At 35.6% G+C, this 17118-nt stretch overlaps 1 protein-coding gene and 1 non-coding gene across 4 annotated transcripts in view; one reads left to right on the top strand and one right to left on the bottom strand.

Moving 5' to 3' along the window:
- The window catches only part of Wapl (WAPL cohesin release factor), a 64525-nt gene that overhangs the window by 17381 nt on the left and 30026 nt on the right, over window positions 1-17118 (bottom strand). For all 3 annotated transcript variants that reach the window (XM_041662360.1, XM_041662361.1, XM_041662362.1), the window contains exons 5-9: window positions 8891-8986; window positions 6994-7146; window positions 6585-6721; window positions 5803-5914; window positions 3570-3797 (exon numbers count right to left, since the gene is read on the bottom strand). In XM_041662360.1, the coding sequence (XP_041518294.1) occupies window positions 3570-3797; window positions 5803-5914; window positions 6585-6721; window positions 6994-7146; window positions 8891-8986 (726 nt within the window). The remainder of the gene's footprint in view (window positions 1-3569; window positions 3798-5802; window positions 5915-6584; window positions 6722-6993; window positions 7147-8890; window positions 8987-17118) is intronic.
- On the top strand, window positions 1778-1880 carry LOC121455468. Its single transcript, XR_005975495.1, has one exon. It is a non-coding gene; the product is annotated as a U6 spliceosomal RNA (small nuclear RNA).

Genomic DNA, 17118 nt, shown 5'->3' with positions numbered 1-17118 from the left:
CATGTAGTCACAACGCTATATATTCAAAACCACCACTATATGGTGCACAAATAAGAATCACATTTACAACTAGGTTAGCATTTTTCTTTGTGAATCTATGGTTTTAAAGCCTAAAGAGACCTTCCAACAGAGTAGTCTAGTTCTTGGTGTAATAAAAGAAATTTAGCCTAAAAGAAGAAGTAATCAGCAGGATGGGAGGCAGCGATCTAGTTACTGTTCAGCATGCTAACCCCTGGTAACATACCAATGAACTATTCATTTAAAAAAAAGAGTATGGGAACAATTAGCAAAGAGCAAAAAGACTTCTTTGTACAGATACCAACCTGAACCTGAACTTACACACTTCAAAAGAGAAAACTTTTCACCTTGGCATGTATATTTAAAACTGAATATATAGATTATGTACAAAATAAAACAAGACTCGTCAATGAGAATCTTAGTATTACCAATTTAGAAGGAGCTAAATACTTTTTAAAATTTCTTCAGAAAGAAAATTTATGCTAGGGTAAGTACAGAATTAGAATCCAATACAACAAAAGCATTGAATTGGGTTCAATTCTCATTCTAGGTTCTCCAAGAAATAATTTAATGACCAAATTTATTAGTTCATGAGTCTTAACAATGATGCTAAGACCTAATGCTACAATCTTTAAGTAGAGTATAAAAAAATTTGTATTAGTAAAAACTATATATTTTAGGTTATTATGTAGCACATGATAAGCTCTATTCAAAATTAGCCTATAATTTTAAGCATTTTTATTTGAAAACTAAAATAATCATCTAAAGCAAAATTACTAATAAGACTTCTGTTAACTATTAGCACTTAGTTATCTACTGTTTAAATCTCTATTACTACTATTATCTTATGCCTTATCAACAAAACAAATATATATAAAAGAAGATAAATTATTTTTTTAATTTTATGACCTCTTTTTCTTTGGGGGAGGGAAGACAGGGCTTCAAACTGGCTTTGAACGCAGAGATCCACCTGCCTCTGCCTCCTAGGTGCCGGGATTAAAAGTGTGCATCATCATACCTGACTATAAATTTTATTATTTAAAAAAATTAATAAAAAAAACTTTAAAATTAGTCAGGCAATGGTGGTGCATGCCATTAATCCCAGCACTCGGGAAGCAGAGGCAGGTGGATCTCTGTGAGTTCAAGGCCAGTCTTGTCTACAAGAGGGAGTTCCAGGACAGAGTGGTGGTTACACACAGAAATCCTGTCTCAAAACAGAAACAAAAAAACAAACCCCACTTTAAAATATACAAAAACATCACACAAGAAAATTAATCCAGACCCAAACAATTAATATAACAAAACCAGTGTGAGCAACTATTCTTTAAATAATTAAAGCAACTTTTTTGTTTTGTTTTGGTTTTTCAAGACAGCTTCTCTGTAGCTTTGGGGGCTGTCCTGGAACTAGCTCTTGTAGACTAGGCTGGCCTCGAACTCACAGAGATCCACCTGTGAGTGCTGGGATTCTCTGCCACTGCCCGGCTTTAAACAAAGCAACTTTTAAGCCTAGTGTACAATTTAAAAACAACTACATTTAAGAACAGTTGACACTGAGTTAAAAGAGAAAAGGCACCCTAACATAGTCCTGTTTTCTTGTTTCAACTACGTAAATTAGTTAAAATATTGTGAGCATTTTTCAAGCTGACACTTACTTACCCTAACAAACCAAACAAATATTTCAAACTAAAATGCTGAATGGATGACAAAAAAGATCGGCAAACAAAAATTATAGGTTCAATTTAAATTAATTTTTCCTCGCTTGCTTTGGCAGCACATATACTAAAACTGGAACAATACAGAGAAGATTAGCATGGCCCTTGTGCAAGGATGACATGAAAATTCGTGAAGCATTCCATATTTTTTTTATTCAAACAATTAAAATGAGAAGGAATAATAAAATTTTTTCTTTTATGGATAAGTAAAATTCCACATCTATATATAGCCCACATTTTTTTTTTTTTTTTTTTTTTGGTTTTTCGAGACAGGGTTTCTCTGTGGTTTTGGAGCCTGTCCTGGAACTAGCTCTTGTAGACCAGGCTGGTCTCGAACTCACAGAGATCCGCCTGCCTCTGCCTCCCGAGTGCTGGGATTAAAGGCGTGCGCCACCACCGCCCGGCTTATAGCCCACATTTTTATTTATTCATCTGTTCTTGGAGATCTAGGCTAGGTCTATTTCTTGGCTATCAAGAGTGCAGCAGTAAAGTAAAAAGACATGCAAGTATTTCTGTGGTTGAGAGTTTTAACTCTCAGTGTTGAGAACACTGGGAAAGATGTTCCATTAAAACAAAGAATACAAGAAAATACCATGATGAAGCCTATACTTTGAATGTAAATTTAATAATTATTCTAAAAATTGGATGTAAAACTGTGGAGTGAATAAAATTACTGGTTTTAAATGTATAATACTGTCCTACTTTCAAACCAAACTATAGGCACTACACGAACTGCAGTGATTTTCCACTTCTAGAAAGTACAGGACACATCTGAGTTTTGAACCTAACCTGTGTTTAAAATTGGCTGGCTTTCCTATTTGCTATCTTTTTCAGAACCCATGAATCCCTTAGTGAGTCTAGTATAATTAAATGGACTGACAGTCTTCGGTTACTGAGACTAGCATGAGTCTAAACTTTTGCGGCAAATGTTGCTGTCCTTTCAGTTAAGTACACAATAGAAAAAAGAAGTTTTACCTTATAAAATCAAGTTAAACAACAATTATCTTTTCTCCTCTCTTTAAAACCATAGGTCAATTATCTTACTGGTCTTGTATCCATTAGACTATCATCATCTATTGAGGAATTGTGCTCAGAATAAAGATAAAAACTGTCCATAATCCTACAGTGAGTAGGGACATTGCTCCATAAAGGGCACGTGACTAGGGAATTTCCTCTATTACCTTCTAGAAACCCTGAGATAGTCTAGCATAAGCAAATGTTTGCTTACAAATACTTTACAAATCCTCCTAATTCTGATTTTGGAAATGGAGAAAATAAAAATTCCAGTTACAAATTAACAGCTTAAATGCAGAGGGAAGGAAAAGAAAAAGATTAGGCAAAATGTAACAAGAAAAACAGTTACAATTTACTAGCAAAATCAAAACCAAGAAAGGCTCAAATATAGATAAGCTAGTTTAGTGAGTCCAGGAGCATGCTGGCTAATATAATACCAACTTGACACAAGCTACAGCTATCTGAGAGGGAACTTCAATTAAGAAAGTTGCCTCCATAAGATCTGGCTGTAAGGCATTTTCTTAATTAGTGACTGATGGGGGGAGGCCCAATCCACTGTGACAGCCTGGGCTCTGTAAGAAAGCAGGCCTAGGAAGCCAGTAAGCAGCTCCTGCCTCCAGGTTCCTGCTGTGACTTCCCTCAGTGATGCACCTGTAAGTGTAAGCTGAAATAAACCTTTCCTCCCCAATTGCTTTGGTGTTTCATCACAGCAATAACCCTAATTAGCACAGGAAATGATGTTCAGAGCTAAACCTTAATAGCCACTGTGACTAATCAGACTTTCTGAGCATAATCTTTTATTTGTTATAAAAAGAAACAACCTACCGTTATATTTTCTAGATCAAGATGCTTATTGTGCACAGTTTCACAGAGTCTTCGGATTTTTTCTTTGATCTTGTTCATGTCTTTTTCATTCAGTAGCTTAGCTGAAGAAGCATCTTGTTCCAGTTCCAAGAGTCGAATCATGAGATCTAGGCTGGCCCTATCAAGATCCATGTTCAAACGATCTCTACTCAATATGTACATGAGAGCAGCTGTACAGAGGGACAAATTCTTCAAAAGATCCCAAAAGAGAAATAATCATGAAAGCAATTACTAACAATTTTAGAAACCAAGGATATTACTAACATTTATAAGTTAAAATGTCTAAAATTCCTACTCTTTGATTCAGTGTTCTTCCAAAATATCCTAGGAAAATAAATCTATTTGATAAATAGAACCCTGATTAAAAACTGTTTTCTCCAGCCGGGCAGCGGTGTTGGCAGATACCTTTAATCCTAGCACTCAGGAAGCAGAGACACGTGGATCTCTGGGAGTTCAAGGCCAGCCTGGTCTACAGATTGAATTCTAGGACAGTTAGGACTGGAACATAGAGAAACCCTGTCTCAACCCCCACCCCAAAAGTGTGGGGGGGATGGTGTTTTATTTTTCTTTCTCCATCATCCTTCTCTAATGAATGTTCAACTAGAATATAAAGTCAACTACCCATTTCTTTGAGGAGCTTATAGAACATTTTTATGCATTATACAACATATAAATAATTCCTTTTACAATATACCTTTAATGTTCTTTGCAACATAAAGACATGTCAATTTTTGGTTCAAATATAGTAACAAATGTGTTTATAATTCGTATCAAAACAAATTTTTCCCTCTGTAGAATACAGCCAACTGAGCTTACAACAACATACAGGGGACTGAAATAAATTTAATTAGGGGGGCTGAAGAGATGACTCAACAGTTAAGGGCAAGCACTAACTGTTCTCCCAGGGTACCTGAGCTCTATTCCCAGCACACATACAGTAGTGGTAGCTCATCTACTATGGTCTGTAACTTTAGTTCTAGGGAATTCAATGCTATCTTCTGGCCTCTGCAAGCACCAGGCATACACATACAAGCAAGGAAATAATTTTTTAAAGGAAACAAATGTAACTGGACTAATTTCTTTCCTAAATATTTTATTCCAGTAACTTATTTTTTTAGATACAGTCTTATTATATAGCTCTAATTGGTCTGGAACTCACTATAGAGACTGGAGACCCACTTGCCTTTGCCGCCTGAGTACTTGGTTTATGCAGGGCCTCAGGTTTCCTAAGCAAGCAACTGAGCTACATACCTAGCACCTAGTAACTGTTTCTAATAAAGCATCAAAAAAAATGTGTTCTTCAAATATTCAAGGTGGTATGTTTTAGATTAACATTAATAAAATCAGTCTTTGGTAGACAAATGCCCTAAGAATACATGGATAGAAACCAAATTCAGGTCCTTTACTGCTGAACTTCAGGTCCCTTGATTAAATATTTACAAAGCATTTTTTGAAATTTGGATGCCAGAGTAAAGACCTGAGGGACTCATGAAGAAAAGAATGTCTTATGGCTATGCCTAACTGGATGTCTTTCTGTCCTCATTATTCTGTGTCCAGTACAACCTGGGTACATAGGAATATTCACACACTTTAATTAATTATATTACTTTTGGTTTTAGAAAAACCACTATTAATTTTGTGTCACTCAATTTGTATTTATAAAGTAATTTTCTTTCATACAAGGCCACCTCAATATATCACTGTTAAGTTTGGTAATGACGATTTTGATGACACTGGAACTAACTTTGGTTAGGTAACCTTTATTATTTATTCCCTATCACAACACAGCTATTCTCCAGATCCAACAATAAGCCAAATATTTTTAAAATCATGGCCATATTTCAAAACCCCTTTTCATACCATTAATATCAAACAGTATTAAAAGATTCTTCTGAATAGAGGAAATAGGTTTTATAGCATAAAATATACAGCATAGTATGTTAACTAACAGATGAGTGAGATTTTAATGATATAAACCATTATATCACAAATATAACAAAAACTTTTTAAGAAAAATATCTCCAGAAAATGTGACTTATGAAGCAAAAACATATGGCTATCATTTCTACTTATCAAGCAAATAAATTCAATTTTTAATTCACTTATATGGATATCCAGTGAAGGTATTTTCTGATATATTGAAAGACTATAATTTTTTACTAATATCTCTCAACCTCAAACACTTAAAAAATACCTGATGGTGCTGGGAATCATCCAAGGTTTTAAAGACCATCGCAACCATCCCATGTGCTCTCAGGTGCATTCGGAAACTGGGCATGGCACATTTAGTAGCTAAGCTAATAACACTAGAAGGAAACAGACTATGTTAGAACAGCTAAAAATTGCTAGGACATTAGCTGTAGTTTGCATAATTCCAAACAAGCAAATGAGAAGGAAGCAGGTTTAAAGTACAGACAACACAAAATATAAAAAAACATGAAAAACCAAAATTTTAAAATATGTTCCAAGGTTTAGAGTGTGACTGAGCATACTACCTTTATAAAAATGAATAGCATGATATCTGTAGTGTATTCCTCAAGTCACTACAAACATTAAAATTGTAAAATTCTAGTTATCTTTCATAATACCACTGTTATATGAAAACTACAAGTGGTTACATTTGATTGGATATATTCCAACTGACTATAGAAATTTAAACCAAGTCAAGGTGTACAATCTATTATCATACATAAAAGATGACCCAGATCCCTGCTCAAATCAATCTAACACTTGAAGTCTGAAACTCTGAGATAATTTAAAAAAACAAAACCTCAGATTTCTTAGTATACGTTTATTCTTTTAGCATCTGGAAACTGAAGCCTATACTATATTTAAAAAGGGAACATTTAACACATCACTGATTATCAACACACAATTTTTTAAATGCCTAGCTTTACTAACAAATTTAAAGCCACATAGGTGAAAAAATTAATGACATGGCATACACAACATTATAATGTAAAATTAAGATCTTACCTAAGGCAACGTGTGTTTAGAGGCTGAGTACTCTTTAAGCCACTTAACAAGTATTCAATGTCATCAGTGAACTCTTGATTTTCACCAAATTCCACCACATCATTGAAGTGCTTCACGTGCTGAACAACAGTATATAACTGCCAAGAAAAAAATAAGTCCACCTCTTTTTTAACTATAAACTAGAATATTTAAATCTATAGGCTTACTGTACTTAATAAAAAAAAAGCCTATACAATCATTCATTTGATGTCCACAAAAATGTTTTTAAATCATCAGTACTAGTAGGTCAAGGTACGTTTGTGGTTCAAAACTCTGACTATCAGTGTAGTGATATTTGTTTAAGACAAAAGGCTATATGTTACACATAGAAATCTATCCACGTGCAGTAAAACTGTATATGGCCGCTTACTTCTTTGTCTTCTTTTCTGCATTTCAGTGCAGTAACTATATCTTGGTAGGGCTGAGTAGGTATTGTCACAGTTTTTATCACTTTGAGTGGTGGTGCAGGAGCCTTAAAAACTCCATCATCTTTTTGATTTGGTTCCTTTGAAGACAGCCTCACCTATTGATAAAGGTATTAAATTAGTTGTTCTAAGCAAATATTTTAAAAGGTAACATCTTGTCTATGTGACAAATTTAGCTTTTAAAAAGTAAATGAAATTTTTTTCTTTTTCTTTTCCAAAGGGAGAAGAGGGAGGCTGCTGAAAGGCCCTAAAAGGTAATTTAAATTCCATGCAATACTAAGACCTAAATTCTTCACACACAAAAGAACCACTTGAGAAATACTTGTAGCTTTTTTAAACTTTGCATTTCACATCATCTGTTGCTTCCAGGACTGTTAAAAAAAATAAAGAACCACAATTGCATGCATAAGTAGCATTGATAAGCAGTTAGACAGAGCTTCAGAAAAACAATGGCAAAAGAATCATAAAAGCAAAGAAAACTAAAAGCAATATAAATCCAAAATACTGTTTGATGGTGACATCATAATCAATTTAAGGAAAAGAAATATTTCTATTCTTGGAACTGAGAATGAATATTTGTGTATGCATAAGGGCCTTATTTAAAACTCTATCCCCAAATTTCTGTTATGTTGTAATTCATTCCTCTGATAACTCCAGATGAAGGCTTCACTATTAAGCTAAGAGTTTTAATGTATAATACTACAAATCCCTTTATTGAAAATATATTTTTTTCAAGGAGTGAGGGGTCCTCACTATGTATATGTAGACCTTGAATTTGAGATCTGAGCCTCCTGGTTGTCTTTTGGGTATGTCACTATACCTACGCAAGAATATTTTACAAAAATTTTGATTTGGAAAGTATTAATGCAATGTAATATCATCTCTACGAAAAGCAAATTAAGAAATGAAAGTCACTTAGATATAGAAAGATTCAGGTAAAACACATCAAAGATAAAATAATTATAAAAAAAACAGAGGCACCAAACTTTTTTTTAAAAAATCCACTTTTTGCAGAATATAGCTTTTGGGAAAGGAGTTAGACTGGGTCTTGCTATGTAGCTCTCATTGGCAATGAACTGCTGATGATTCTCCTACCTTCTTTCAACTGCTGGGATTACAGGTCTGGATTATCATGCCTAGCTTTAAGTTCTGAGGATCAAGAGGCTGGGGACAATGCTCATTTTGGTAAAGTGCTTACCATGCAAGCATAAAGATCTGAGTTTGGATCCTTGGTCCATATGCATAAAAATAAATAAATAAATAACTAATACAGCAGAGCAAAGCAGAAACACCACCGCAGCAGTTTAGGGTGAAGATCAGTGGAACCTTGAAGCTCACTAGTCTAGCGGTACTAGTCAAATTCAATGAGACCCTTTCTCAAAAAATTAGGGAGAGGGCCAGTGAGATAACTTAGCAGGTTAAAGGTATTTAACAAGCAAGCCTGACAACCTGAGCTTGATTCCCAGAACCCACATGACAGAGGACTCTTACAAGTTGTACACACACCTGTACACACATCCACACAAATACATGCATAATACCACACACACAAAGGATCAATACTAATACTTCATATAAGGAATAATTTTTTTAAACCCTGAAAACTATAAATTCTATGAAACATCAGTCATGATTAAATGCTTTGCTTTAGTTTTTTCTTGTTGTTTTGTTTCTGAAATAGAGTCTCAGTATGAAGCCTAGCTTGGCCCTGAACTCTTCCTACAAAGTTTTAATTTGTAAGGCTTTCCAATTATAACCTTGAAAGAACAAAAATTAAGATAGTAACTATCTAGGTTAACTTATAAATTGTTTTAAGAGAGAAAAATAAAAAGCTTTACTTACTGTGACACTCTGAGGTTTTACTACCGGTGGTCCAGGCAGTTCTTCTGAGTCTGGATGATTCCAATGCCTGGCATTATATACAGCTTTTGTAGGTGACTAGTGAAATGAGAAAAAGATCAACTGCTTCCATCTCACTTTGTATCCCTTACAAAAAGGTGTCAATTTATACAGAATAACTGAAATGCATAAACAAACGTCTTAGACCAAAAAAGATGTTTTTGTCAGTCTATGTCAGACATAATCACTTTGGTATTTAGCATAGAATTGGCAATTGCTCTTCTGTGCAACCATCAACCATAAGAAGAAAGCATGTGAAACTCTAACAAGCACATAGATTATACAGTGGTTGTCTAAGAAGAATATAAAGCACAGAGAGCTAGTTTGTGCTTCATCTACTCTATGCACATGGATCAGGTCATTGTGTGAGTTCATTAGAAATAATAAGAAATGAATTATCACTTAATGCAAATCGACTTCCTAAAAGTAATAGGAATAGGAAATATTGGCAAAGTGCTCTATTAGGGATGAAGAAATAGCTCACTGAGTACAAGTTCTAGCAGTGCCAGAATGACAGCTGGAGTTAAGTCTATGGAACCCACATAAAAAGCTGCATGTGGGAAGCATGCATCTGGAGTCCTAGCACTTTTACCATGAGACAGAATTGCCCAGAAGCTTTGGAATCAGCTAGCCTAGAGCATGTGGCATTGCAGTAGCAGGAAGAACACCTGTTTCAACAAGGTAGAAGGCAAGAACCAACTCATAAAAGTTGTCCCCATGACATCCACAAATGCACCTTGGTATGTATGTGCCTACACTTACACACATTAACACACAGAAAAGATAGATAAATGAATGTTTTTTAAAGTAAATGTTTTGAAAGTCTAGTATTTAATATACTTAACTCAGGAGAAGCCAAGGACAATGGCACTGGGTTCTGATCCTACTGCATGTACTGGCTTTGTGGGAGCCTAACCAGTCTGGATGCTCACCTTCCTAGACCTGGATGGAGGGGAGAGGACCTTGGACTTCCCACAGGGCAAGGACCCCTGACAGCTCTTTGGACTGGACAGGGAGGCGGAGAGAAGTGGGGAGAGGGGGAGAGGAGTTGGGGGAGGGAATTTTTTTCAATAAAAAAAAATAAAAAAGAAAAAAAATTATATATATTTAACTCAACATGATAATTAGCAAAACTTTATTCCTCATACTAGTCATTCTTGCTTCATAATTTTCTAATAATAGACATTGAGCAGTTTGTGACAGGCAGAAAGAAGTTCCATACTCATTTCAGTGAAACCACTAGAGCCAAATGTACACCATAACATTGAAAACTGATCAGATTTTATAAAGGGAACTGTATACTACCTCAAAGATACAATAGAGTCTAAAGAAGTTCAGGGAACTAACAATTGTGAATTCTGTAGCAAAAATATATAAAATATTGAATGTTTCATAAAGATATGAACTGTCCTGAATAACGAAACCAGTAAATGCAAACCCCTAAGATTAAATCTGTATTCGTACAGAAGGAACAAAACCTTTACTTTCAATGGGAAAACTGATTAAACAAAGAATGACAAGACAGAACATACCATTTTACATTCAATCTGACACCAATTTTTGTCATTTCAAACTTCAAATTTCTGATCTGACTAGTGATTTTGTTTATGACTGCAATCTATGTTTTAGTGTAATACACACAAAATTTGTATTTGTACAAAAACCTACTTCAAGAATGGCCAAATATTCCTGTTCCCATTACTCTTATGAATTAGATTTTCATAAAGTAATGATTCATAGTGATATCTAAAGAAGTTATGAACTCATGCAATGACTTGATCAGGTTTTCTGGGTCACATGTGCAAAAAGTGGATTTAATATCAATTCTAAAAACTAGTCCTCTGTTCATCTTAGACAACCACTGTACAATCTGTGTACCTGTTAATTATTTTTTTTTTTTTTTTTTTTTTTGGTTTTTCGAGACAGGGTTTCTCTGTGGCTTTGGAGCCTGTCCTGGAACTAGCTCTGTAGACCAGGCTGGTCTCGAACTCACAGAGATCCGCCTGCCTCTGCCTCCCGAGTGCTGGGATTAAAGGCGTGCGCCACCACCGCCCGGCACCTGTTAATTATTAAATAGTTGATTCGAGCAACCTCTAAAGTACCTCAAGTACACTCAAGACCTAAGCTATGATTACAGGCTTTGGTGTAAGCCTGGTTGGAAGGGTGGCTGGCAGAGCACCTGACCCCTTGTTCCATATCTAGCATTGTAATAAAGTTAAAAACCTAGAAAAGTGTTTCAAAACACAAACATTCTACTGATTTTGATTTGTTTTTAAATTCTTTTGTTTATGAGTATTGGTGTTCTGCCTGCTTATAGTATCACAATTATGAGTTACAGAGAGTTGTGAGCTGCCTTCTGGGTGCTGGGAATTGAACCCGGCTTTTTTGAGGAGCATTTAGTGTTCTTAACCACTAAGCCATCTTTCCAGGCCCGAATTCTATTTCTTTTAAAAATGCACTGACTCTAGCTAATAATCTTAGGGGTAAGAAAAGGGCTAATTCTCCACAGAACAAAACAGGGTAATACAAGGTTCTTAATTAAAACACTGTAAGAGCAAGCAAAACACTAATTACTATGTTAAGTACTAAATATTATCGATAGATATTTAATGTTGGCCTATACCAGCACCTTCAAATAAACAGACAAACAGAAGAAGGGAGGGAAGGGGGAGAGTAGTTTATCAACTATACAGGGACTCAACCAACAAAAGGAAGCTGGCATTGAAACATTCTATAATAAGTTTGGAGGAACCAGACAGTGGTAGCACACACCTTTAATTCCAGCACTAGAGGCAGGCAGATCGCTGAGTTTGAGACCAGCCTGGTCTACAGAGTCAGTTCCAGAGCAGCCAAAGTTGTTATACAGAGAAACCGTGTCTTGAGAAACCAGATTATTTATATATAGATAAATGTGATTGCTGCTATTATCAACTTGGAAAGATATATGATCAGCAGGGAAACAAGCCTCTATGCATGTCTATCTATGGGGGATTATCCAATTAGAGGTGAAAAGACCCACCTTGAATATGAGCAGCACAATTCCAAGGGTCGAGGATTGCATAAAAAGGAGAGGGTGAGCTGAGCACTGGCACCTAATCATCTCTGTTTCCTGAATGGGTATGCAGTGTGGCCAGCTGCCTGCTGCTAGGACTTCCCCATCATGATGGATTGATTGTTTATACCTTCAAAGTTGCTTCTGGTTGGGGATTTTCTCACAATAAGAAAAGTCACTCATACACTATATTTAGCATGCAATTTGATGAGTCTATAATTTTAAAGATTTTTATGTTTACCATTTTAATGTAGTGTAAAGAAAAATCTTATCAGAACTTTCCCCTGACATTTACAAATCTTACAGTTATAAGGCTGTACAATTTTTAGATTTATGTGTATTAATATTTTGTCTAGTGCCCAAGGAGGGCAGAAGAGGGCAACAGATGTCCTGAAATTGGATGGCTGTGAGCCACCATGAAACTACTAAGCCATCATCTCTCTGACCAGTTACTGGGCTTATTACAGGGGAAGACAGCTACTAAAATTACATCTACTTAAATAACAAATAGGTGATAGGGAAGGAGAAAGAACACTAAATTGACTCTGAGCTCAAAAGGGCATTCTAAAAATGATACAAGAAAAGCTGGGTGGTAGTGGCACACGCCTTTAAACCCAGCACTCGGGAGGCAGAGGCAGATGGATCTCTGTGAGTTCGAGGCCAGCCTGGGTTACAAGAGCTAGTTCCAGGACAGGATCCAAAAGCTACAGAGAAACCCTGTCTCAAAAACGGGAAGGAAAAAAAAAAAAAGATGAAAGAATTCTACTTGCTCAAATGTGAATGGTGTATATAAACAACATATCATCTGATGTCACATTCTAATTTTACATAATAAAAGTGACTTGCAGAATAACTAAAAATGGGTTTTAAAAAGAACAGCTACAGAGCAATCAGCTTTTCATGAAAAATAAAAATCACGAATATCACGTAAAAATATAGCTAAGTCTTAATTAATTAGATCATTCATACTGTACAACCAGGATTATTGTTAATCTCTTTTCTTTTTTTCGAATTCTAAAAGCGGATACACAGCACATTTATCAAATTTATTTTTTTTAAATTACTGTTTTTATTAAGCTATATTTTTCCTTTACTGCCTTCTCTCATGATCCCCATGCTCCGAATTTACTCAGGAGATCTTGTTTTTTCCTACTTCCCATGTAGATTTCCATGTATGTCTCTTTTAGGGTCCTCTTTGTTATCTAAATTCTCTGGGATTGTGAATTGTAGGCTGGTTTTTTCTTGCTTTATGTCTAAAAGCCACTTATGAGTGAGAACACATTATTAGATTTCATAACTTTACTCTTTGTCAGACAATTTATGGCTTCTGTTTGCTCTGCAACCTAAAGAGAAGAAAACTTAGAACAAATAGCAAAGAGTTTTCATGAATATGCTAACATTCTAAAGATTTGGAACCAGGAAGTTATGTTTCAGACAGTCATCTTACAACACCCTATATTCGTTCTTATTTAGTTCTCCAGGAGTATATGTAACAAAAGTTTTACATGTGATAATTAACTACACTTAAGGAAAAACTAACCCATTTATTTATACATTAATAACAGTTTCAATGAAAACATAAATAAAACTTTTTTATGATGACAATGTCAAGAGTGTGATTTAACACACGGTTTCACTGAGTTACAATTATAAATTATAAGAAAGTAAAGTTGAGGGGTTGGAGAGATGCCTCAGCAGTTAAGAGAATTGGCTGTTCTTCCAAAGGACCTGAGTTTAATTCCCAACACCCACATGGCAGTTCACAACTGTCTGTTATTCCAGTTCCAGGGGATCCAACACACAATTACACACATGAAGGCAAAACATCAATGCACATAAAATCAAATCGTTTACAAAAGAAAGTAGAGTTCCTTCCTGAAGAGCAAAGAATAAGAGTATTTTGCTATTTTCTATTGAGTTGACTTCTAAAAGTGTTGGGGGGGGGTTCACCGTTTTTATAGCATAACTTTTATTTTAACAAGACTAAATTAATGAGTTCTAAATAATTCTATACTAAAGACAAAAGCAGAAGCCATACTTCACCCAGACTTATCCACCAAGATTTTATGAACACAGCAATATATTCCCATCAGTAATTCAATCAGCATAAGTCCATTTAATAAATGTTCAAAGTGCTGAAATATATAACTGTGTCTGTCTGGCTATAATGCCTTAGTAGCAAAGAAAAGAGAAAGAAAAAAGAAGAAGAAAAACAAAGCCAGCACATTAGGGGATGTCTACATAAACAGAAACTAGGGAAACAAAGAAAATCTTGTTGGGGGGCGAGCTGAAGAGATGGCTCAAGGGTAAATAAAGATCTTACTGGCTTCTCTTCCTAAAAACCCAGGTTTGATTCCTAGCACCCACACAACAGATCCCAGCAGTCTGCCAACTCCAATTCTAGGAGATCCAAGGCCCTCTTCTAGCCTCAATAGGAACCAGGCTTGCACACAGTGCACAGAATTAGAATTACATACAGGCAAAACAACCATACACATAAAATACAAATTTTAAAAAATGTTTTAAAAGTAGTTTAAATATAAACGCTCGGCATATGAAAGAATGCAACTAAAGTAAAAAAGCAACCTGAAGCCAAGTTCTTACATTATTGTTATTTGGAAGAATTAGCAAATGCTAAATGATTTCCAAGAGAGTTTACTAAGCAAAATAAGCAAAGTACAAAAGAATCTCTCTTATAACCCAGGCATGGTGACACCCACCCTTTACCTAGCACTCTGAGGCCGAGGCTGGCAGATCTCCAATGTGGGATGCTGTGAATATGTCTTATTACCATTGGTAAATAAAGAAGCTGATTTGGCTAATAGCCAGGCAGGAAATCCAAGAAAAAAAATAAAGGGAGAAAGAAAGCAGAGTTAGGGAAATGCCAGCAGTTGCTGGGGAAGCAAGATGTGAGGTAACAAGCCATGGAATAGAAATAAGTTTAATTTAAGTTGTAAGAGCTAGTTAATAATAAATAAGCATGAGCTAGTAGGCCAAACAGTTTGTAATAAATATTAAGCCTTGGAGCAGCTATTCAGGAACTAGCAGGCAAGAGAGGAGAAACCTTCAGTTAGTTACAAATGGCACCCAATGCAGGGCTCTCAAATTTCCATAGGGCCAGAGAAAGTTTAAAAACAAAAAGTTCTGAATGCACAGAAATGGAGCTTCACTGAGTTTCCTAGTCTCACAGTCTCACGTCAGCAACAGTACAGAGATGCATCTCACAACGGCTGACTGCAAGATGGAGCTGGATGCCAGCCACCATGAGCTAAACAGTGTGACAGGTTTCCACAGTCTCACACAGGCCTCTGGTTAGAGAAAGGCACACTGTGTGGCAAATTTAGCTGCTGCTACCAGGGATGCTACACAGAGAAACCAATATCGAAAAACAAAACAAAAATACTTCTCCACAGACAGCAGGAAGCAGTTTGGAGAAAACAATGTCCACATTCCCAAGAGTTTTAGATGCTTTTTGGTAGGTTATGAATGTTTATTATATTTAAAGGAATATAGGATAAAAAGACAACTATTAATCACAGATATTTAGCTTTGATACAGATTTTGGTGTAGTGATACAAAATTTAAGGTTAATTTTGTTACACTATATATTTTTCTATTGTTTTCTTTCTTTTTTTTTTTTTTTTTTGATTTTTCGAGACAGGGTTTCCCTGTGTAACAGTCCTAGCTGTCCTGGAACTAGCTCCTTATAGAGCAGGCTGGCCTTGAACTCACAGGGATTCACCTGCCTCTGCCTCCCGTGCTGGGATCAAAGGAGTGTGCCACCACCACCCGGCATTTTTCTATTCTTGTTTAAAGGATTTTTGTATACTGATACAAATTTAAGGTCAATTTTATGATGCTACATGTATATTTCTAGTCTTGCTTAAGGTATAATGTTTATATAGTTCATTTAAAAATATGATGTATTGTTAAGAAATACAAATTAATAGTCATCTATAATAGTCAAACTTATAGTCATGTTAGTTTTCAAGATATGCAGGCATATTTCAGACGGATAGGTCATCTTCAAACACTTCAAAGACCTACAGAATATGGCATCTAAAATGTTTTAAGAACTTAGACTTTTCTCGACAGTGAGACACTTCTGCTTCTGGAAGCACTAATTATTTCAAAAGGACGATGGGCACTGAAGAAGCTCCTTATGAAGTTTGCTTTCAATGTGGGAAGGCTAGTCATTTAGGTAAGAAACTGTTCTGCCTGGACTGCTTGACTGCATGCTGTATGAAATGGACATGCATGACCCACAAAACAGTCCTTCAGGGTTCCTGCTTCATGAGTCTGCCAGACATTCAGCAGGATACAGAGGAAAGTGACAGACAAATTTTGCCAAAATAAGCAGGCTAGTCCTTCAAATTTTCTGCTTCACTGAGAAATCTGCCAGATACTCTAGGCCTGTAGGCTGAATATGGATGCCCCAAGATTACAGAAGAATTTTGGGTGACTGTCCAGGCAGCCAGATGTCTCTGTCATTTCTAGTTTTGAAAGTAACTTACAATATACTTACAAATACTTCCTATTTACTTAGGTAATATTATATCCTTCTAGGATCTTTGATGGAGTTGAAGATTAGTTATGATTATAGTTTCCCTTAGTTATAATAAAAGATAAATTAGATATAAAACTTTAGACTCACAAAGATAGGATAGATGAGACTATTTTAATTTTGCCAAATACAAACAGACAAAATATTATAACTGCGATTCTTGCTTGATACCTGTTTTGTTATATGTAATTTTACTATATTCAAGTTAAAACCTTTCTTTTTAATTAGACAGAAAAGGGGAGATGATGTGGGATACCTCTCTGTATTCTGTGAATGTTTTATCATTGTTGGTTAATAAAGACATGAGTGTCTGTATGTTATTATATATAAGCATGTTTCCTACCTATGTCAAAAGAGCCAAAAATTAATGAGAGCATACCTAGTGCACAAAATTTAGTCTCTGGGGATCTCTTGAACTAATTTCCAGTACCAAACCTTAGCAGATAGTACAAGGTGAAACTGTATTATTCAGAAAGTGAGAAATTTCTCCAGAAAGACAGAAACGTGTCACTGGGACCAAACAACCAGCACCTGGTACCCTAGAAGCCGTAAGAG

The sequence above is a fragment of the Microtus oregoni genome, unplaced genomic scaffold, assembly GCF_018167655.1.
Source record: "Microtus oregoni isolate MIOR12 unplaced genomic scaffold, Mior012 000013F_ref0000133, whole genome shotgun sequence".
Lineage (NCBI taxonomy): Eukaryota > Metazoa > Chordata > Mammalia > Rodentia > Cricetidae > Microtus > Microtus oregoni.
This window is presented reverse-complemented; position numbering and strand designations above follow the sequence as displayed.